Source organism: Microcaecilia unicolor, chromosome 11 (genome assembly GCF_901765095.1).
Source record: "Microcaecilia unicolor chromosome 11, aMicUni1.1, whole genome shotgun sequence".
Classification (NCBI taxonomy): domain Eukaryota; kingdom Metazoa; phylum Chordata; class Amphibia; order Gymnophiona; family Siphonopidae; genus Microcaecilia; species Microcaecilia unicolor.
In genome coordinates this window covers 127,549,966-127,572,745 of record NC_044041.1, presented here as the reverse complement: position 1 = coordinate 127,572,745, position 22,780 = coordinate 127,549,966, and the positions used below count along the sequence as shown (strand labels likewise).

General features: G+C 42.1%; 1 protein-coding gene across 3 annotated transcripts; it reads right to left on the bottom strand.

The window, feature by feature from the left end:
- Positions 1-3,209: 3,209 nt before the first annotated feature.
- Positions 3,210-22,182, bottom strand: LGALS12 (galectin 12). 3 transcript variants are annotated; one of them, XM_030218925.1, is made up of 10 exons: positions 21,873-22,182; positions 21,539-21,627; positions 8,542-8,752; positions 8,099-8,218; positions 7,970-8,002; positions 5,005-5,031; positions 4,619-4,707; positions 4,241-4,400; positions 3,682-3,789; positions 3,210-3,365 (listed from the first exon to the last, which is right to left on the bottom strand). In XM_030218925.1, the coding sequence occupies exons 1-10, from the start codon at positions 21,921-21,923 to the stop codon at positions 3,273-3,275; spliced, it is 981 nt and encodes a 326-aa protein (XP_030074785.1). In that variant the 5' UTR covers positions 21,924-22,182; the 3' UTR covers positions 3,210-3,272. The 3 variants fall into 3 exon arrangements, with proteins under 3 accessions (XP_030074785.1, XP_030074787.1, XP_030074786.1); XM_030218927.1 differs by lacking the exon at positions 21,539-21,627; XM_030218926.1 differs by lacking the exon at positions 3,210-3,365 and having other exon boundaries at positions 3,464-3,789; positions 21,873-22,181.
- Positions 22,183-22,780: the final 598 nt, after the last annotated feature.

Sequence of the window (22,780 nt, the reverse complement as noted above, 5' to 3'; positions counted from 1 at the left end):
TGTACTTCCAAATGTTCTTATGTGTGACAGGTTTGGCTTCCTACCATGCCATGTCTCATGTGGTGTGCGCTCAGCGCCTTTAGTTGGCATTCTGTTTTGTAGGTACACTGCTGTGAGAATGGCTTCCCCCCATAGTCTTTTAGGGAGATTGCTATCTGACAGCATACACCTGGTCATTTCCACAAGTGACCTAAATTTTCTCTCTGCAACAGAATTTTGCTCTGGTGTATAAGCTACTGTTGTGATATGCTGAATGCCTTCTTGTTCTAGAAATGTGCGCATGCTTTGTGAAGTGAACTCACCACCATTGTCGGTCTGAAGAACCTTTGGTTTTCTTTCAAATTTATTGCTCACCATGGCTACGTATTTCTTCAGCATGTCTGTGACTTGACTTTTTTCTTTCAGCAAATAGGCCACACAATATCTAGAGAAATCATCCAAGAATATTAGCACAAATTTGTTATTTCCCAATGATGGGATATTAAACGGTCCACATAAGTCACTGTGTATTAAGTCCAGTACTTTATTACTCCTATTTCCTGTGTATGCAGGAAATGAGGGTCTCACACCTTTTTGAGTAACACAGTCTATGCATTTCTCCATTTTACCAGTATCTGCACTTATCTGAATGCCGGTGGCAAGTTGCTTACTGTAAAGATCCTGGATCACCTTAAAATCACGATGTCCCAGGCGGCGGTGCCAGATTTCCAGACTACATTTACCATCATTCTTCCTTACTTGCGCCAGATGTGAGGCTTCACCTGAAATGCTCAGTTTATAAACATCATTATGCATAAAAGCTTCAGCATACACTTCATCATTTTTAGAGATTGTGCACTTACTGTTTTCAAAATGAATCGCAAATCCCTTCTTATCTAATGTAGATACACTAAGCATATTGCAAACTGCTTGGGGAATATACAAGACATCACTTACAGGAATTTCTTTAACTTCATTAGACACTTTGCATTTTAAGAATCCAATGCCTTTTGCTTGGATCTGAGTAGTCCCTGCGTTTGCAGTTTGAAGAATACCTTCTTCTGGACACATTTCCTGAAAGAAATCCTTACAATTGGTTAAATGGCATGTGCTCCCCGAATCCAAAATCCAAGTACTTTCATTTGAATTATTATTTACCATAGTCAAAGATTTTTCTACCATTAGAAAGCTCTTATGTTTATCATTGTCTTTCATACATTTTCTGCTTGGAAAATTCTTTTGTTCCATTGGCTTAGGTGAGCTAGAGGGAGTGTTTTGTGTTTCCTTACACCATTTAGATACATGTCCCTCCTTTCCACATGAATAGCAAATCAGCTTGCCCTTGGGTGGAGTTTTCCCATAGCTCCGCCTTCCTCTGTTCTTTGCCAAGAAATTTGTTTCATTTCTCTCTGACTTGCTTTGAGAACACATCTCCTCAGAATCATTAATTATGCATTCCTGCCTCAGTTTTGATGCTGCCTGTTCAAAAGATTGCCCTTCAATGGCTTCATTTACAGACCTAAAAACATCAAACTTCTTTGATAGTGAGGTAAAAAGAAATGCTCTTTTCAATGCATCACACATGGGAATTCCAGAAAGTTCTAACTTTTGAAATGAAGACATAAGATGCATAATGTGATCATTACATTTACTTTTATCCCTTAATTTGGTCTCATTTAACTCTGCTAACCAAATTGGTTGCTGTTTTGCATATGTAGTTGCATACATAGTTCTCAGTTTATCTAACATTTCATTTGCTGTATCTTTTGCTTCCAGCAATATGGCTTGTTTCTCTGAGAGAGCTTCCAAAAACATGCACTTCACATAATAGTTTGCATTGTCCCATTCTGCCATATTTTCAGCTGTTCTGTTTTGGTCTAAACATATACTTAATTTCTTTGCTTGAAGGAGACATCTGAATCTTAGTTTCCACTGCTGATAATTAAATTCAGTTAATTTAGGCACCTTGAGAGAGTAGAAAAATGGTGAATTTCCTCCCTCAGCCATGGCTTAGCCTTGCCTTCTGTTTGGTGTGTGGGGGGAGGAGAGAGAGACAGACTGAATCTTTCTTTTAAAACTTAAGAGAAAAAAAAAAATTTGGCTTTTTCACTGCCTGGTAATATTTCTCCCTTTTTCAATTCCTGGGCTGGGCCCATAACCCTTTTGTTGGATTATTTGTGGTAAATAATTAGCAGATTTTATACACACAGCTTCAGCTTTAGAAATGTTAATTTCTTTTCTTCATCTCTCTCACATACACCCCAGAATAATTCACTGCTGAGTCACTTTAAAGGTGAAGTAACAAAACATCTGTTTACTCACAGTTTGTAGTTAGATTATATTCAGACAGGCTTATATAAACATAATACTATACATTTGGATTATCAGCTCTTTCCATGTGCTTAGATGGTAATGGATGCTCACACCATAGATCCTCAGGTTAGGAGAGATCATGAGCTCCATGTGCTGTGCCTAATCACACCCACAGGAAGTTGCATAGGTGTGACCTCTCTAGGCAATTCACATCAGAGGTCACAGAGTAATCACAGAAAAAAATTGGTGACAGACAATGCATGTAAAATACAATACATTATTCCAACAAATATCAGCAGTTGTCTGGATAATTTCTAGGACTCGTTGAAGATCTGGATATTCAGCACTGAATCAGCCCACAGTACTTCTGTAAATTCTGACCACTGTGGGCTGAATATTGGCCAGTTAATGTTTTAGCCAGAAGTGGAGTACCACTTAACGGTAGAACAGTAGGCTGAGATCCAGAAGACCCATGTTCAAATTCCACAGCAACTCCTTGTGGCCTTGGGCAAGTCACTTAATTTTCCACTGACTTAGGTCCAATGCTGGGTGGGTTCTGGCAGCAATGCCAGTCCAGGTCAAGCCCCCTATGGGCAGCAGCAGCAACACTGTGGTACCTTATACTGTACTGGAAAAAGCAATGGCAAACTATTCCTGTATTATGCCAATACAAGGAAAGGGGGAAGGGGTCCTCTTATTGTGTGGTTGCCAGGAGTCAGTTTTTTAATGCTTTACAAAATTGTCATACACATTTCTACCAACTGGCTTTTTCCATCAAATGATGTGGGACCTCAATAGGTAGATCACACAGGAATCTGAAGTGTAATGGATATCTGTGTCTGACATATGAATGCCATTTTATGCTGGGAACATCTGGGTCGGGAATGTTTTTTTCCAGTCAAGACTACAAATCCACGGTCAGCAAATCCATTTATTGAACAATTAATGACACAGATTAACACTGGAAGCCACCATAGCTTTCAAGTTACACCTTGTCTTAAGTCTGGTATGAAAGCTACTTCCACCTGCCACATGGTGATATAATGGAAAGTGTCCGCTGGCAACATTTTTATCTGTAAAAAAAAAAAAAAAGATTAGGCCAAAGATCCTAAGTTCAGCCTTTGATCATTTACAAGTGCATCTGTCATGAGGCACCATCTGCTCAGTTAACCTGTTGGTAGGGGAGAAAGTTGTGCCAGACAGTCCAGTCCCTAGGAAACTCTTTAAAGATGTGGAAATGCACTCGTCCCATCCCTCAAAGTGCTGTAGTGCTTTCATCAGACATGCATGTGCTGCAGCCCTGCTCTCCATGGCTGGTGGTTTGGAAGGCCTTGGCTTTGAGTTTGACAGTCAGCACTGGACACTGTATAGATCAACACTGCCCAATACCTTTAGCCATGCCATCTGCAACAGACTGAAGCCTGGAGGGTGAAACTCGCCCAAGGGGACACCATTCATGGCTAACTTAAAGCCTTCAGCTTGACACAGCAGTATAATCTGGACAGAGGGAATACAGAAGAAAAGGGGATGAAAGGTCAAACAAAGTATTGCAGTCACATTTGCCAATCTCCCTCATCAGTCCAAAGTAGTTTTAGATGGGATCTCCTGGAAGCACACCTAGCCAGTCAGGTTTTCAGGATCACCACAATGAATATGCACGAGATAAATTTGCATATATTGGAGACCCACTGTATCAACATTTCTCTCATGCATATTCATTGTGGTAATCCTGAAAACCCAACTTGCTATGTGTGCTGCCCCGATTAGGGAGCTTAGCTCTCCATCCAGTCTCCTCCAAACATCTTCTCATCAAGGTACTCCCCCCTCCAATAAAACATTGCCCTTAATCTCCCCCATTCAGCACTCATCAAGGATCCTCCTCTCCACAATAAAATCAGTGACGCAAAGGAAATGTGCTTTCTGATGTTGATGGCTCCAGGCTCCTTACCTCAAAGAAGCGCAGTGGGTGGAATGGGAAGAAGGCAAGCGAGACTTTCTCCTGCCATCCCTGAGATGGGCCAGATGACCAGCGCAGCTCTCTCTCTTGGAAGCAGACTGAAAGCTTCACATCATTCCCATCAGACTTTGGTGTTAATACTAGTGAAAAGCTTAGGGAAACAGATCAAGGTCAGGACAAAGTTCACCAAGGGACCTGGACAGATCATTCTCTCCACCTCTACCCCCCCCCCCCCCAACCCCACGAAGGTCATTTCCTGCCTCAGTTAATTCACTTCAGTGAAATCTGAGCAACTGCCCAATGTAAACAGGATATCCTCCATATGATGAAATCATCTCCTGCTGCTCCAGTTCACTTATTCACACTTACTCTTCCACATCCTGGTGTACCAAGCCTCGCACAATGATCAAATGGCCTGGTGCCAGCCTACCAGTGAGCAGACGTGAGAATGGCAATGCCTATGAGAAATTAGACAGCCATGGTTCAATACCTTGAAAAAGAAAGCTATGCCCACACTGTCCCCATGCATCATTTCGGAAATCCCTCTGACCAGTTTCCACCCCCTTTGAAATGATGAAACGTTGAAACGTTTTAAAGTTACATTTCAGTGGTCCTGTAAGAAGCTCCCCCATGTACCAATCAAGCTCACCTATTCCTTAGTTGTCCACTGCACCCTTGTCAAACAGCATCAAAAGCAATAAATATTGAAGTCAAGACTTATTACTGGTATATTCGAGGTATGGTATATTACTTACCAGTTCAGAGCTGTTCAGGAGCAGTGGCTGCAAAAACAAACATGGGAGCAATCAGAAAACTTGGCATGAGGACAGAGAAGACTATGCTGGTGTTCTGCAGGGGAAAGTGAACTTGAAGAAAAAGGGTTTAAGAAACAGCACAGTTGGTAGGGGGAAGGGGAGGAGGAGGTGTTGGATGTACTTGCACTCTATATGGTGATGTACCAGTGACACCTGCTGGCAGTGGTGGTTCAGTTCTTTTCAAGGGTGGCATTATTCACCTACTGAGGTTTATTGGGGATGGAGGAGGAAATTGTAGGATTTGCTATCACAGGATGTCATAGACAAATAATCCAACCAGGTTCTGAAAGGGATCAGACATTTCTGGAGATGCATCAATGGCAGGCTATTTAAGAGCGCAGTCTAGAACATCACCCCAAGATTAGGACATCCCTAACCCATGACTTCAGAAATTAGGATGTGTGCTGCATGCCACATTTCCAAGGGCCCACTGTATGCCATAGGTAGGAGCCTGGTCACTTACTATAGGCAGTTGCCTGTGGCAGCAGCTTTTGGGGAGTGGGAAAGAGCAGCTGCCATCAAAGCAAAACAATAGAACTTAACAGCCAAACAGGCTCAAAGAACCTGCAGAGAGGATGGGTAATTTTCAAATAATCCAGTTACTTGGACAAATAGCCTTTGGAAATTACCCTTATTATGTGCATGCATCTATATTAAAACCTTTGTTTCATAAAAGTTTGAGATCCAATTATATGTTTGTAGCAGAGCACCAAAATGACCCCATGTTTTGCAAGTTTGGGCTGGGTACGGTGATGCAGTGTAGGATGGGCTAAAATTTGTCACAGAGAATGGAATTGGGAGACAATTAAATTTGGAAAATAAAAGAATAAATAGAGCAAGAAGGAGCCTGGATTTTGAACTTGGTGCTACCTCATTTTGTGGCTGGCTAGGTCTTTGAGCAGAAGAGCAGTTGCCCTAGGCCAGCTTGGCCTTGCTAATGAAAAAGATTATATATTTCTTGCCTACTGTACCTGAATGTAACTTGCATTCAGCTACAACAGAAAAAGGTATGAGGGGGGTCTGGGAGCTGTTCTGTTCCAGCTATAAAAGCAAGTTGGAGGGACTCAATTCAGGTAGGGCCGAGGAGAGTGGTATCCCCAAGGAGATAGTTAACATAGATACACAGTTCGGTTCTGGTCCCATCTATCTTAGCAATTCAGACTGACATGTGAGGGACTGAATCCCAGAGCATCCCAAGCAAATAGAAAGATGGTTTGAGAAGTTTTATGATATGTTGCCTTTGTGAAGTGTGGTCAGGTACCAAGGAAAAAATATAAACAAGGTATAGACTGGAGGAAGGGTGCATATTATGGAGCTGATTCTACAACTCTGAAAATAAAAGGTAGATTTGAAACTGGGCGATAATGTTTGGTCTGTAGAGGGTCTAGATCAGATTTTTTCCAACATTAGCTTAATGATAGCTTGGTACCATACCAGATTACAAACTATTAACCAGGAATCGAATAAACATATGGAAGCAAGTCTACAGAAGGTAGTTTGAGCCAATTAGAGGGAATAAGGTCTAGTTTGCAGAAAGTGTTATGCAGACGAGCGACTATCTTGGTAAAGGATTCAAGTGAAAGTATATTAAAAGGATGACTATATAGAAGGCTGAGTATTATCAAAGAAGATGATATCCAATGGCAGTATAACTGGTGACAAAGTTGCCTGTAATAAATCAATTTTACTTAAAGTACTGAGCTAGGTCATTAGAAGAGATCGGACAGAGTCAGAGGTAAGGGTATTGAAAACTTTAGAGTTGTTTAGTAGAATTGGATGCATGTTGGATTTGATTAGAATAGTATGCCTTTCTCATTGCACGTAGTTGAGTCACATAATATTGTTGATCAAGTCTAACTAATCTTAGAAGAATCCAACCTTTTCTTCTGCCACTTACGTTCAGCTCTTCTGACTTGACAGAGTCTCAAGACAGAATGGAAAGGTTGGGTAGCAGATTTCCAGTTCCTAGACAAAGTTAAGGGAGCAATATCATCAATTGCCACCTGAAGTGCTGAATTCCAGTTATTAACCCGATCATTTAAAGGTAGGTTTAAGACATCAGGAGAAAGACGGTCCTGTAACGATGGAAAGGAAAGAGGATCTATCTTACCGAGGTGTCTCGTCCAAACTTTTTGGTTTCTGAGGTTCTACCAGGAGAAAGAATAGAAAGTGAAAAAGATGCAATAATGGTCAGACCATGAAAGTGACTGCAGTGAAGTAATAGTAAATGGAGAAAGCTGAGGGGAGATAATCAAGTCAAGGGTGTGACCAGCCAGATGCAATAGGCCTGAGTATGTTTTTGCCTGTAGCACAGTACCAACAAAGACGATAATAGAGAGCTCCTGGGAAACTATGCATCCCACTGCAGTTTCAGTTTTTTTTTCTCTGAAATGCACCTTGGGGGGGGGGGGGGGGGGGGGGTGCGAGGTAGGTGGTGCCAGGAAGAACTATGCTCTAGGCTTATTCGACAGCAACTCTCCTGCAGTGGATGCCATTGAAATACAGGAATCTATTTACTTAAACAGAATGTTTGAAGCAAATAGATTCTTGTATTTCAATGGCAACCACTGCAGGAGAATTGCTGTCAAATAAGCCTAGGGCATAGTTCTTTCTGGTACCACCTCCCTCACAACCCCCCCAGGTGCATTTTTTGGGGTGGGAAAAAACCTGAAACTACACTGGGGTGCATAGTTTCCCAGAAGCTCTCTATTATCTCCTTCACTGGTACAGTGATACAGGAATAGGCTACAGGCAAAAAAATAACCAGGCCTAACCCACTATGTAATTCCTTATAAGCTGTACCCTGTACAGATGAGAGATCCATGTCTGCTGGATTGTGCACATGACAACAGCCATCGCATACTTCACTCCCACCCCGAACACTGTTGCCTCCCGTAGCACTTACTTCACAGAAAGGATACGATGTCTCTGCGAATGGCTACAAGAAAAGAAAAGACAGCGCTGAAAACACCTAGAAAAGCAAATCACGCAATGCCACACAACTGGCCACTTGCTCTGCTGCTAGATACATTACGTTGCTGTTCAGAAAGGCAATGCATCGGACTGAGACATCTCCAAAGACCCCTAGGGTGTCCATCCTTTCCAGGGGCAATCGGTACCAGTACTCCAGAAAGTGCTGTCCATTCACGCTTACCTGAAGGGATAGAGAGATCATGCACAGATGTTAACCTCTCTGCTAAAACATCTGTTGGATCTCTTAAGGAGAGGAGGAGATAGTGGATTCTGCAGTTGGGCAGACTGGATGGGCCATTCAGCCTTTATTTGCTATCATTTTTCTATGTTTTCTATCATTTTAGTGGTCTTTCACTAAAGATTAGTGTTATATATGCAGCAGGATCCATAGGAATAAATTGGGTAAACTGAGTTCAAAGCTCAGGATGATCTTTATTTCCTTTCTTGTTACATATCTGGTCACATAGCAACATGCACTGTGTGTGGCCTGGTGGTCCGGCTCACCTGGACTTTCTTGTCCAGAAAGAGAAAGAGGAGTTGGAAAAGGTCCCCGCCTTTCAGAGGAAGTCCAGGGCTCTTCTGCTGCTCCATCCACCTCTCATGCTGTAGGGTGTTGCAGACCACATATGGTACAGAATGAAAACGAGGGTTGAAGTGAAAGCCAATATCAGCCCGCGGCCTAATGCTGCACCCATACTGGAAGTCCACCTGAAACCTGTCAGAAGGGAGGGGAGCAGGTGAGAAAAGAGATAGGATACGTTATTCTCAACAGACAATATTGACTATTTAAGAGCTCTCCCAACCACCTGCGCTCTCATCAATTGAAGAGAAATTGTGCAGCAAACAAGAAGAGCAGAGCTGTGAAAAGTATATAGGTACTACAGTGCCTGCACGTCTGAAATCTGTGGTGACTGATTGACACTCTGCCATGTGCTTTTTCATGCTCAGCACTGAAGCCATTCTCTGTACTAGCTGAATCAATTTTATACAGATAGTAGAGGACAAGGTACACAGCAGGAGATAAGCCCTCACAAAGCCACAGGGTCACAGTCTGGGCTTAATTTGCAGACAAAATGGAAGTGGAACTGTAGAGTCAGGAGGGGGGCGGAGGGACTGAATTAGTGAGAAGAGTTATTTTTGTCTGTTCTGCCCCCCTTTCTCTTCCCCCCTCCTCCGCTGGCTGCCTGGAAGGAAGGGGCTACAGCAGAGCACTCCTGCCTCTCTGGAAGTTTGAAAAGAAGTGTCAGATCTGGTTCCAGGCCATTCTCCCCAGAAATTACATGCTAGTCACAGTCTAAAGAGAAGGTAGATGTCCTTTTATCTACATACCAGGGTCTCACATAGTAGCCTAATATCATCATAGCATGGTCATGGGGACAGGAATACAGAGGCAAAATAAACATCAGGCTAGGGTCATACAACTGCCCCATTGTTCTATTCCACACTGCTAAGGATGTATCTTGGGGCTGCCCATAAATGCTTCACTGCTTGCAGCTCTCACTCCATATACAAGTCAGGTTAAATGTCTTCCTCATACCCAATTAAATACCGAACATCCCTCCCTTCCCAAATCAAGCTTTGCACTAAGCTGAACTGTTTCAATAATTTGTGAGGCTGTTGTCTGAACAACCAGTCTAGATGGTACTTAACTACCATTAACCTGCTGGCATCAATCCAGCTATACCTACCTTGGGCTTGTGCTGTCACTGGTTTCTCCAGGGCCCCAATTATGGGTCAAGGGAAACTTTAATTCACCAGTTGTGTTCCCATAAGGCAGGTTTGTCAAAGTTCAGTCTTCAAGGGTAAAAGCATTACATTATACCAAGTTTATAACCCAAAAGTACCAACATAGTTCACAGTAAAATAAAAATGATTGAATCAGACGTTCCAATAAGATCAATTTACAAATTATATAAAAGTATTAATATACAATAAATGTAATTAACAGATAAAACATATTTATGGTCTTAAGCAACATTCTACTCTAATTTTCCTAATCTCAAATGGTAAAGAGTTCCATAAAGAAACAGCCTAATATGTGAAAGAAGATAATGTTATAGACAATGCTCTTCACTGCTGGGTAGCACAATAATACTTGTTCACGTAAACGACTGGTTTAAGGCTCATCAACTGATTCACCAAATTTATCATACAAGGTTGAACCTCACCTTATAAAATCTAAATGTAACCCCCAAATTGGACCCTAGCCTCAACTAGCAACCAATGTAATTCCACTCCTAACCTAGCTAATATAAAATTTAACTATCTTTCTAACCTCATATGCACGTTTCCTTAGTCACCTTATTTTCTAACTCCTCTTGCTCTCTTACCTATCCCTATATAGAACAAAAATTTATATTTCTGTATGACACTCTTGAACCAGCTGGTCTAAACCATGAAATACAATGGGATTTGGTGAGGTAATCACGTTTGTGGTTACTTAGAATGAGACATTATGACTGGATACGTGCAAACCTCTGACAGAGTTTAAAAATAGGGGGTGTTTATTCCCTAACATGCATGCTTAGAGTCCTGATGGAAGTTGGACGGGTTGAGCTTTACAGCTTTGGTATGCCAAGTATATATTTGTATTATTGGAAATATGCTGAGTGGATTTATGTTATTTATAAAAATATTGTTTGTATGGGTGATGGTATGGATAAGTAATTGTAAACGGTTCTATACGCACAGACTGAAGATGCCAACTGAGCGAACACAAAATTTGTGTCAGGCTGGACAATCTTTTGGAGGAAAAGGATGTTTTGACTTTAGACCAGCTGAAAATTGAGGAGTCTGGGAAGATTCTTATGGTTATAGAATTAAAAAACTGGGACTACGTTATGGGTAGAAACAGAGAGGCTCCAGAAGTTTGGGGAGAGAAAGAAATCTTTGGTTCGGACTGTGGCTCTTTCTGAAGTAATTCCAACATTGGGGAGGGGAGAGGAAAGACTACGCAAAACAGAGGAATTCAATGTGGCTTGAGTCTTGGTGTAAAGAAGAAGGTTTTAGATACATAGGAGAATGGAGTAATACGTGGAAAAATAACAGGCTGTACTGTAATGATGGGCTACATCTTTCTGTGATGGGAAAAAGGATTCTTGGGGAGAAATTCAGACAGTATGTTTCTAGACATTTAAACTAGAGGGTGGGAGTGACAAAAGGAAACAGGGGATTTCAGAAAGTCACCCCCAGAATAAACAAGGCAGAGGGAAAGGTCATGTAAATATAAAAAAACCACCCAAACTCACTAAGCACATGGAAAGCTATGTGCACAAATGCTCGTAGTCTAAGTAAAAAGCCCTGACGTTTGAAGGGATATTGTTGCTATTACGGAGACGTGGTTCAACGATTCTCATGAATGGGATGTGACCATACCGGGCTATAATCTTTTTAGGAAGGATAGAGAGGGCCGAAGAGGTGGAGAAGTGGCTCTGTATGTGAGAGAGAATATCAGAGCGGCTGAAATGTGGGGAACCTGGGGAAAGAAGAAGCTTTATGGATCATCCTAGAAAGAGAAGAACCTGTATCCACACGGGAGTTATCTATAGACCTCCTGTGCAAACGGAGGAGAAGTTAGACAAGGATCTGATAGAAGATATTCAAAAGATTGGTATGAAAGGGGAGGTGCTACTGTTGGGAGATTTCAATTTCTCTGACGTGGATTGGACTGTCCCGTCTGCAGAATCGGAAAGAAGTAGGGAGATTGTGGATGCCTGTCAAAAGTGCCTTGTTCAGACAAATGGTGATGGAACCACCAAGGGAAAGTTCGATGCTGGATCTAGTGCTCACTAATGGAGGTAGTGTTTCCGATATCCGGGTGGGTGCCCACCTATGTAATAGTGATCATCACACCGTATGGTTTGATATAAGGGCAAAGGTGGAGTGCCTATGCACAAAACAAAGCACTGGATTTCAGATGTACTGATCTTGATAAAATGGGGGACTACCTGAAGAAGGAGCTGTTGGCGTGGGAAGGCGTAGGAGAAGTGGAAAAACAGTGGTCCAAGCTAAAGGCTCCTATGAATATGGCGACTGATCTTTTGTGAGGAAAGTAAATAAAAACAAGAGAAGCAGGAAGCCTATATGGTTCTCCAAACAAGTAGCTGAAAAAATAAGAGCAAGAGAGGCTTTGTTCAAGAAATACAAACGTACGCAACGAGAGGATCATGGAAAAGATTATCGGATTAAACTGAAAGAAGCGAAGAGGGAAATACGGCTAGCAAAAAGTGCGAGTGGAAGAAAAAATGGCTAAAGATGTAAAGAGGTGACAAGACTTTTTTCAGATATATTGGAGAAAGGAAAAGAGATATGAACGGAATTGCGAGACTGAAAGATAATGAGAATGGCTCTGTAGTGGCCATGTGGAGAGTGATGAAGATAAAGCGAACGTGCTAAACAATTATTTCTCTTCGGTGTTCAGAGGAAAATCCTGGAGAAGGACCGCGGTTGGCTGCCGAGGGAACGTCTGGGAATGGAGTGGATACTGTGCCGTTTATGGAAGAAAGTTTATAAACAGCTGGAGAAGCTGAAGGTGAACAAAGCTATGGGGCCGGATGGGATACATCCCAGGATACTGAAGGAGCTCAGAGAGTTCCTGGCGGGACCTCTTAAAGATTTACTTAATAAATCTTTAGAGACGGGAGAGGCTCCACGGGATTGGAGACGAGCAGATGTGGTCCCTCTTCACAAAAGTGGAGACAGGGAAGAAGTGGGAAACTACAGACCGATAAGTCTCACGTCGGTGGTAGGAAAAATAATGGAGTCGTTGCTGAAAGAAAGGGTAGTTAAACTTTCTAGAAACCGACGGGTTACAGGACCCAAGGCAACATGGCTTTACCAAAGGAAAATCCTGCCAAATGAATCTTATTGACTTTTTTGACTGGGTGACCAAAGAACTGGATGAGGGATGTGCGCTAGATGTAATCTACTTGGACTTCAGCAAAGCCTTTGATACAGTCCCCCACAGAAGACTCGTGAATAAGCTGAAAGGGTTGAAATTAGGACTGAAAGTGGTGAACTGGATAAGAAACTGGTTGACTGACAGGTGGCAGAGGGTGGTGGTAAATGGAATCCGCTCGGAGGAAAGGAAGGTGACCAGTGGAGTTCCTCAGGGGTCAGTGCTGAGGCCTATTCTGTTTAATATATTTGTGGGAGACATTGCTGAAGGGTTGGAAGGAAAGGTGTGTCTTTGTGGATGACACAAAAATAGCCAATAGAGTGGATACCCTGGAGGGAGTAGAAACAATGAGAAGGGATCTCCGAACATTAGAAGAATGGTTGAGGGTCTGGCAGTTAAAATTTAATGTCTTGTTAGTCACACAGTACTCCACTACAGAATTTAAACGAACATGAATACATTTATTATTACCCATACGTATACATTATTCACAATAACCCTCGGTTCTCATGTAACTCTCTTCCACACAGCCAAACACTCATCTAATATTCACCACATACTACACATCACTAAAATTGCATTACAATACTTGCTCATAAGTTTCAACTTTGATGGGTCTCCCCAAATTTCCAATGGTAATAAAATGAATATTAGGTGAGAGTGTTTGGCTGTGTGGATGACGTTGTGAATTATTATTTATTGCATTTGTATCCCACATTTTCCCACCTATTTGCAGTCTCAATGTGGCTTACATAGTATTGTTAACATAGTTAATCCAGTATATCAGGTATAATTAGTATTGTGTAGAGATTAATTAAGGGAAGAAAGGAGAGGAAGGGATTTAAAAAGGGTATTTATAGAAGGTGTGCTTTCATAGCTGAATGGGTTGGTGAAGTGGATTAGTGTGGCTGTGGGTTCTCGTTGTAGGCCTTGAAGAAATATGTTTTTAGTGATTTGCGAAAGATAGTTATTTCGTCAGTTGTTTTCAGGTCTATGGATAATGTATTCCATAACTGCGTGCTTGTGTAAGAGAAGGAGGTGGCGTGCATCAGCTTGTATTTTAGTCCTTTACAGCTGGGGAAGTGGAGGTTGAGAAATTCACGAGATGATCTTGTGGCGTTTCTGGGAGGTAGGTCCACGAGGTTTAGCATGTAAGTTGGGGCATCTGCGTGAATGATTTTGTGTACAATCGTGCAGATCTTGAATGCAATGCGCTCCTTAAATGGGAGCCAGTGAAGTTTCTCTCTTAAGGGTTTTGCACTTTCATATTTAGTTTTTCAAAATACGAGTCTGGCGGCAGTATTCTGGGCAGTTTGGAGTTTTTTTGATAGTCTGTTCTTTGCAGCCAGTGTACAGTGCGTTGCAGTAGTCCAAATGACTTATTACCATTGACTGTACCAGGGTACAGAAGATGTATCTCGGGAAGAAAGGTTTTACTCTTGAGTTTCCACATGGAGTAGAACATCTTTCTCGTGGTGTTTTTTTACATGGGTATCAAGAGTGAGGTTTCGATCAATGGTGACTCCAAGAATTTTCAAGTTTTGTGAAACAGGAAGAGAACAGTATGGTGTGATTATGGTGGTGAAGTTTTTTGTGTTATATGGTTTTTTTTTATACCCCACGCTTTCCCACTCATGGTAGGCTCAATGCGGCTTAGGTACTTATTTGTACCTGGGGCAATGGAGGGTGAAGTGACTTGCTCAGAGTCACAAGGAGCTGCCTGAAGTGGGAATTGAACTCAGTTCCTCAGGACCAGAGTCCACCACCCTAACCACTAAGCCACTCCTATATTGAGAGGTAAGTACAAGACATTGTGTTTTTTTTGCATTATGTTTTAGTTGGAATGCATCTGCCCAGGTGTGCATTACTTGGAGGCTTTGGTTGATCTCGTTGGTGATTTCATTTAGATCATGTTTGAACGGGATGTAAATTGTGACGTCGTCGGCATATATGTAGGGGTTGAGGTTTTGGTTGGCTAGAAGTTTGACTAAAGGTATCATCATTAGGTTGAATAATGTTGGTGAGAGGGGGGATCCTTGGAGAACTCCACATTCAGGTGCCCATGGGAGCGATCTGTCCGCGTTCGTTGTTACTTGATATGATCTTGTGGTCAAGAATCCTTTGAACCATTAGAGAACTGTGCCTCCTACTCTGAAGTATTCAAGTAGTATTTCATGATTGACCATGTAAAAGGCGCTGGACATGTCGAATTGTAGGAGGAGTATGTTGTTACCAGTTGCAATTGCTTGTTTAAATGAATTCATTGCAGACACTAGAACAGTTTCGGTGCTGTGATTTGACCGAAATCCTGATTGAGACTCGTGCAGTATTGAGTGTTTATTTAAGTATTCAGTAAGTTGTTTCGTCACTATGCCTTCCATGAGTTTGGTTATAAATGAAATAGATGCTACTGGGCGATAGTTGGTTAGGTCCATTGGGCTTTTCTTGGTATCTTTCGGTAGCGGAGTAAGTAGGATGTTTCCTTTATCCATGGGAAAGAGCCCATTTTGGAGTCTGTAATTTACGTGGTTCTCGAGGTCTGTTTTGAATGGTTTGGGTGCGGTTCTTATTAGACTTAGGACAAATGTCTAATTTGCATTGCGATTTGACGTATTTTCCAAGCCAATGTGACAATTCATTTGATGAAAGGTTGTCAAAGTTGGTCCAAGATCGATCTGCTGGGTATTCCCCGGGTTTTGGGTCTAGGCATTCAAGGATATTTGTGTAATCTGTTGTATTGGTAGGTATCATGAGTCGGAGCTTTATGATTTTTTCCTTGAAGTAATTTGCAAGATTGGTTGCTGATGGGGTATCTGTGTTATTGGAGGTGACCGTATTGGTGTTTAGGAGATTGCTTACAAGTGAGAAGAGTTTATGTGTATCCTTGTAGTTTGGTCCTATTTTGGTTTTGTAATACGTCCTTTTAGTTTGTCCGATAGTGTATTTGTATTTTCTTTGTAGTTGTTTCCAGTCTTTGAGTGTATTTTCATCTTTTTTCTTTCGCCATGCTCTTTCTAGTCTTCTGACCTTTGTTTTTAGTGCCTTCAGTTCTTCGTTGAACCATGGTATTGAGTTTTTTCTATGTGAGGTTCTGGTTTGGAGTGGTGCTATATTATCTAGTATTGTTCTGCATCTGTTATCCCATTCTTGAAGAAATTGGGGTGAGTCTGTAGGTGTTGTCCATTCGTCGGTATATACTTGTTGCCAGAATATTAGAATGGCACGTGGATGAGAGTTATATGAGAACCGAGAGTTATTGTGAATAAGTATGTATACATATGGGTAATAATTAATGTATTCATGTTCATTTAAATTCTGTAGTGGAGTACTGTGTGACTAACAAGAGATATTGATGGTACTCTGATATAAAGCTATACACTCCTGTTTGAATAGGAGTTAAAATGTAATGCCAAGAAGTGCAGAGTGATGCACTTGGGGTGCGGAAACCCAAGAGAGAGATACCGGATAGGAGGGGAGAGATTAGTAAGCTCGACTCAGGAGAGAAACTTTGGGGTTTTGGTGGTGTTGGAGGATCTGAAGGTGAAGAAACAATGCGACAAGGCGATGGCCAAGGCCAGAAGGATGCTAGGCTGCGTAGAGAGGCACAACCAGCAGAAGAAAGGAGGTGTTGATGCCCCTCTACAAGTCATTGGTGAGGCCCCACTTGGAGTACTGTGTTCAGTTTTGGAGGCCGTATTTTGCTAAAGATGTAGTAAAAAGACTGGAAGCGGTGCAAATAAAAGCTACGAAAATGGTATGGGATTTGTGTTGCAAACCATACAAGGAGAGACTTGCTGACCTGAACACGTATACCTTGGAGGAAAGGAGAAACAGGGGTGATATGATACAGACGTTCAAATATTTGAAAGGTATTAATCCGCAAATGAACCTTTTCCGGAAATGGGAAGGCAGTAGGACATGAATTGAGGTTGAAGGGGGGCAGACTCAGGACTAATGTCAGGAAGTATTTTTTCACGGAGAGGGTGGTGGATATGTGGAATGCCCTCCCACAGGAGGTGATGGAGATGAAAACGGTAATGGAATTCAAACATGCGTGGGATAAACACAAAGGAATCCTGTTTAGAAGGAATGGTTCTGTGGAATCTTAGTGGAGATTGGGTGGCGACGCCGGTAATTGGAAACAAAACGGGAGCTGGGCAGACTTCTACGGTCTACACCCTGATCGTGACTGAATAAATAGGGATGGGCTGGAGTGTAAATTTTAAGGGGCTTCGATGTTAGCTTCAGAACTTAGTACAAGAACAGTACTGGGCAGACTTCTACGGTCTGTGCCCTGAGAAAGGCAAGGACAAATCAAACTCGGGTATACATATAAAGTATACATACCATATAAAATGAGTTTATCTTGTTGGGCAGACTGGATGGACCGTACAGGACTTTATCTGCCGTCATTTACTATGCTACTATATGTGGGTTCACCTGAGGACTGGTGATTTACTAAGGAGAAATACCTTATTTATTTATTGCATTTGTATTCCACATTTTCCCACCTCTTTGCAGGCTCAAAGTGGCTTACAATACATCATGAGTAGTGAAAAGTATATAAGAAGATTGACATTTTGTATTGCAAAAGGATCTTGGGTAACATGATAATGATAAAACATGATAGTAGTGTAACATGGCCAGAAGCTGCTTGGCATGCTCAGCATCTGGGAACAACCTAGACATGTTACCTGCTATCCTAACGGGTGTTCAAACTGGCGTACGCCACAATGAGATCAAGCCCCGTAAGGCGAAACGCATTGGGCGAAAGATCTGGAGGGCGAATGCACAATTCGTGCATTGGAGCAGTTGAAGATCTATTTTGATCAACCTTTGCGGGTAGAGAGAACAATAATGCACACGGAGAAAGCTGAGGCATAAATTGGAGTTATTATTTTTCAGCATTAAGGCGCAGGGTTGAAACAAGCTTCGTTAGCGCTTTGACGACGTCCACAGCTATCCGTGGCTGGCAGCACTGTTGAGCGCACTTGCTGACTTTTCAAGCTCACAGGATAAAATCATTGTTTTTCATTTGGAGCGACATACGGACTGAGTTGTATATGCAAGCAATTAACATCGGAGGACTATGGTAGCAGTGCTCATTTTGTTATGTAGAGCACTGTAAGCATATATAAGGATTGATGGAGTACAGTTTATAGCATGTATTAGTATGGTATTGTTTATGTGAACTTATATGGATAATTTTTCAGTGGGGATTGTTCCACAGTGCAATGTTTTGTAGGATGTATGTGTGAATGCATGGTGTGTATGGAATCTTGGACAGGGCATTGTAAACTAAGGTGTTTAAAATTATAATAAAGGACAATTTTACTGATTATATTGGAGAGTATTTATAAAGTTGGGGTGCTGTTATCAATAAATACAGGATTAAGATAAATTATAACAGGATAAATATTTTCACTCTAAGGGTAGGATGCATATTAATTAGGGATATCCTGTTTGCAGCTCTCAAGGACAAGCCTGTCATAAGGTTTTAGGATATAAGGGACATATATAGAAGGAAACCATAATGTGCCCTATATAGGCAGAGGAACATTTCTTATATGCTGCCTGTAAGTCCTAAAGCTATTAAAGCAGTGTACATACAGGTACAGTAGGTATTTTTTTTGTCTCTGGCAGGCTCACAATATGAGTTGGTACCTGAGACAATGGAGGATTAAGTGACTTGCCCAAGATCACAAGGAGCAACAGTAGGATTTGAACCGGGTTCCCCTGGTTCTCAGCTTATTGCTCTAATCATTAGGTTACTCCTCCACATTCTTGAGTCTCCCCTCCTAATCGAACCCTGCCCACTGTGTGACGTAATGGTGGCAGGACCTTTCACTGGTCCAGAAGGGGTGGGGGCTCCTTCATTATTACTAAGGGAAGGATAAAAGGCCCTAACGTAAGGATTTGGTAGTGTTTTCCTTCACAGGCATTCAAGGAAGACGGAGATACTGTGTAGCCTGGAAAGCAGCCCCTCTCACAATGAGTTAGATCATACGAGCCAGGGAGCGCTGTTATCACTAACACAGTTAGGCTTCGCCTTAATTCAAGATCCCCCTGAGCTGTGATTAAGCCTAAGGAGCGCATTTCAGGCATGGAAGTACAAAGGACCAAGGTTTGTGTTACCATGCTGAGGCCCATTGCAGAAATTTGGGTGGGTGCCCCAAAGCCCACCAGAAGGCTCTCTCTCATTCAGATTCAAACAAGCTTCGGGGCCTAGGACAACTACCATATTAACATCCCTTGCACTGTTCCTGCTAAGGACCCAGTTAAGGCCTGCCAGAAGGTCCATCAAACTGATGTGTTTTTTTTTCCTTCAGTAAGGTAAGCAAGACCAACAAAGTGCATCCTATTTTACTGGGTGACCCAGAGCTCAGGTGCCACAGGGACCAGACACTTAATCTAGGGGTCATTTTGACATTTCCCCAATTTTACTGTCTTAGGGAAATAGGGAAATGCGCATGCCTTCCCATCTCCAGTTAAGAGGTTTGAGCCCAATTTTAGAAATGATGTGGAAATGGGTCACTAGCCCCACCTCCATCCAGGTCAAGATGTACACAATTTCCAATGTAGTTTTGAAAAGCTCTGCCTTATTTGGATGTCTGTACCTTAGCAGCAGTATCACAAAATTACCACTAAGGGTCATGGTTGCCATTTTGAACCTGGGACAGTGGATGACTCCTACTCCCACTGGACAACAGGGACTCCAGTAAGGCCAGAGACAGGATCCAGGGTGGGATGTTTACCAGGTGGAATCTTGTCTACAAGGGGAGACTAGTTCCTTTCTGCCAGAGATGTTCAGGCAAGGGAGGATGTCCTGTCTGTTGGTGTAAGGGCCTGGCCTCATCCTTTACACCTGCCGACATCTAAGATTTTTTTAAATTGACGAATGTTCCCTTTGTGAAATGGGGAATGCATGCCAACACTAGGACTGCCTTTAACACTCCCTCTCCATGTCCCCTTGCCATTTAGATGTGGCATGGATCCCGTGTTGCCATACTGGGACAAACCGAAGGTCCATCAAGCCTGGTATCCTGTTTCCAGCAATGGCCAGTCCAGGTCACAAGTACCTGTCAAGATCCCAGAACAGTAAAACAGACTATGCTGCTTATCCTAGAAATAAGCAGTGGATTTTTCCATCTTAATGGCTTATGGACTTGTCTTTTAGGAAATTATCCAAGCCTTTCTTAAACCCTGCTAAGCTAACTGCTTTTACTATATTCTCTGACAACGAATTTCAGAGTTTAATTACACACTGAGTGAAGAAAAAAAAAAAGATAGAAAAAATTAATTCACTACTTAGTAGCATCATTGCATGCCCCCTAGTCCTATTATTTTTGGAAAAACAAGCAGTTCAGGTCTACCCATTTCACTCCACTTAGTATTTTATAGACCTCTTATCATATCTCCCCTCAGCCATCACTTCTTCAAGCTGAAGGGCCCTAGCTGCTTTAACCTTTCATGAAAGGGAAGTTGTCCCATCACCTTTATCATTTTCATTGCCCTTCTGTGCATAGGAGCCAACTTTTCAAAATTATTGGGAGTGCTAAGCCCAATGGAAATAACCCCTCCCTGGACACATACAAGCAATTTTCTCAATATTGGGGGTGCTCAAGCACCCACAGAGTCGGCTCCTATGCTTCTGTGTACCTTTTCTAGTTCTGCTATATCTTTTTTGAATTACGGTGACCAGAATTCACACAGTATTTAAGGTGCGGTCACACCATGGAGCAATACAAAGGACAACATCCTCATTTTTCTTTTCTGTTTCTTTCCTAACGATTTCTAACATTCTATTTGCTTTTGTTGTTTCTTCTGCTGCTGCTCCACGCTTTCTAATAGCCCTTACAAGTGTCTAACCATCTACATACGTTAAACCTGCTGTTTATACAGAGGGATCCTCCTAAAATACAGGCCATACTGTGAAGGAGTTTTGGGATTTTTGTATAACTATCCAGTGCATAAGACACTGATTATGCTGCTTAAGGTACAAAAGAATGGCAGTTAGCAGCAAAAAATAAATAAATCTTCAGATACATATGAAGGCGCAAGGAGAGAGGAGAGATCCAGAGAAACTACTTCAGGTCTCAGAACTTACTTTTTAATTTTCTTAATTGCTTTTACCCTGTTTTGTTTCATATGTACTCGGTGTTTAGTGATAACTAAAATGGTGGTTTTTTTCTAACATACCTTTGGTGCACAAGAGTCTTTTTTGTGGGGGTTTTTTTTTACCACTTAAACTTAGGTTTTGCCTATCTAAGTTCCAACAGCGCCTTTTACATTTATTGCACTGGTAAATTTTCTGCATACCCGTGAACCTCTTTTCTATAACATCTGGGATGCCCTAACCCTCTTTCGTAAGAAGCCTCTTCCTCTTACACACATCACAGTTTATTGAAGTTTTGCAAACAGAAAGCAAACGCTGCTTTCTGTTTGTAGTACCAGAATGACAATGACAGAGTCTATAACTTGACATGATTCCCAGAGGAGTACAGTTATGAAGGAAAATGTTAAAAGATTATACTTGGTTTTTTCAGCACTGTTACAGGGTTCAAGAAGTTGGGGACTCAGTGGCGGTGGAGACTTTTCGCTCACCTTTCTGCGTTCTTCGGCACCATCCCCTGGAGCAGGACTAGTTTGCCATGATACAAGCCACCAAAAATTGTCGTGATATACGGGACCACCTGAAAGATGTCAGAGTGAAAGTGTGCAATTGGGCCCCTAAAGCTGGGACTAAATTTGATCTCCCCTCCCCCACTAAGCTTAAATTAAATCCTTCTCACTGACTCTTGCAAGCTGAGAAATGTGGCCTTCCAGAGATCAGGTACTTCCACACACTGAAGCCGAGAACACAAAAGCACACCCCTTGCCTGACCTAATTCATCAATGAAAGGTTTGTGCCAGAAACTTAACAGCGAGAGCCACTTACTGGGTAGAAAACCGGAGGCTGGAGCAAGAATGGAGCTGGGCAGGCATCCATAGCAAGCAGTTGTTTGTGTCTGGCTTGCTGCTGGGAGGAATCACATGGAAAGCCAGTCACATGCTTTGCAGACAAGCCCACCCTGACTTTATAACAATCCCATAAGCACACCCCAAGTCAGCTGGTAGCTCTTTTCTTTTTCCACTTCCCCCTCCTCAGGCAATGCTAACATCGTTAAACTGAGCTTTCTGCATACTCCACACAACTGACAGAGAGCAATCGTACTATCTGTGATATTCAGCCTCCACAGAAAAGTGAAAGGAAAGGCTGGGGCATACTTCTCAATCCACTGCATCCCGGGACTTCTTGTTTCTTGAGGAGGCAATACAAAACTACAAGTACATACATGCCCTTTGGTGACAGGTAAAGCCAGGACTGGATAAACCTGCCCTGCACTACTGGAGCCAGCTGACACACCTTGCTGTACTTTGTCAGCAATTGTGTGACCTCCAGCAATCCTGACATACTTCTGATGGGGGGGGGGGGGGTATTTAGGTCTTCATTCTTAGCTCCCCATGTGCTAAGCTGAATCTGTGTCATTCTGTGCAGGGTCTGCCAGGTCTGGTTTTCTCTCCCTCCCCATTGCTTGTAGGGAATATTTCTCTTATTGTCTCCTCAAATAGAAACCTACAATGCAATGCAAAATGGAAGAAGATTGAAAAATATGTAATATGAATTAGTTACCACCCACTAAACCCACCCCAGCACTGTCACATTATACACAGTTCCAGACTGTAAACTTTTTAGACAGTTCAAGTTTTGAATTTCCAAAGCTATGTTGTATGTGAAATCAGTGTTACAGATTCCACAACCATGTGATGACAGAAATTCAGGACTGACTGAAAATCTCACTCCTA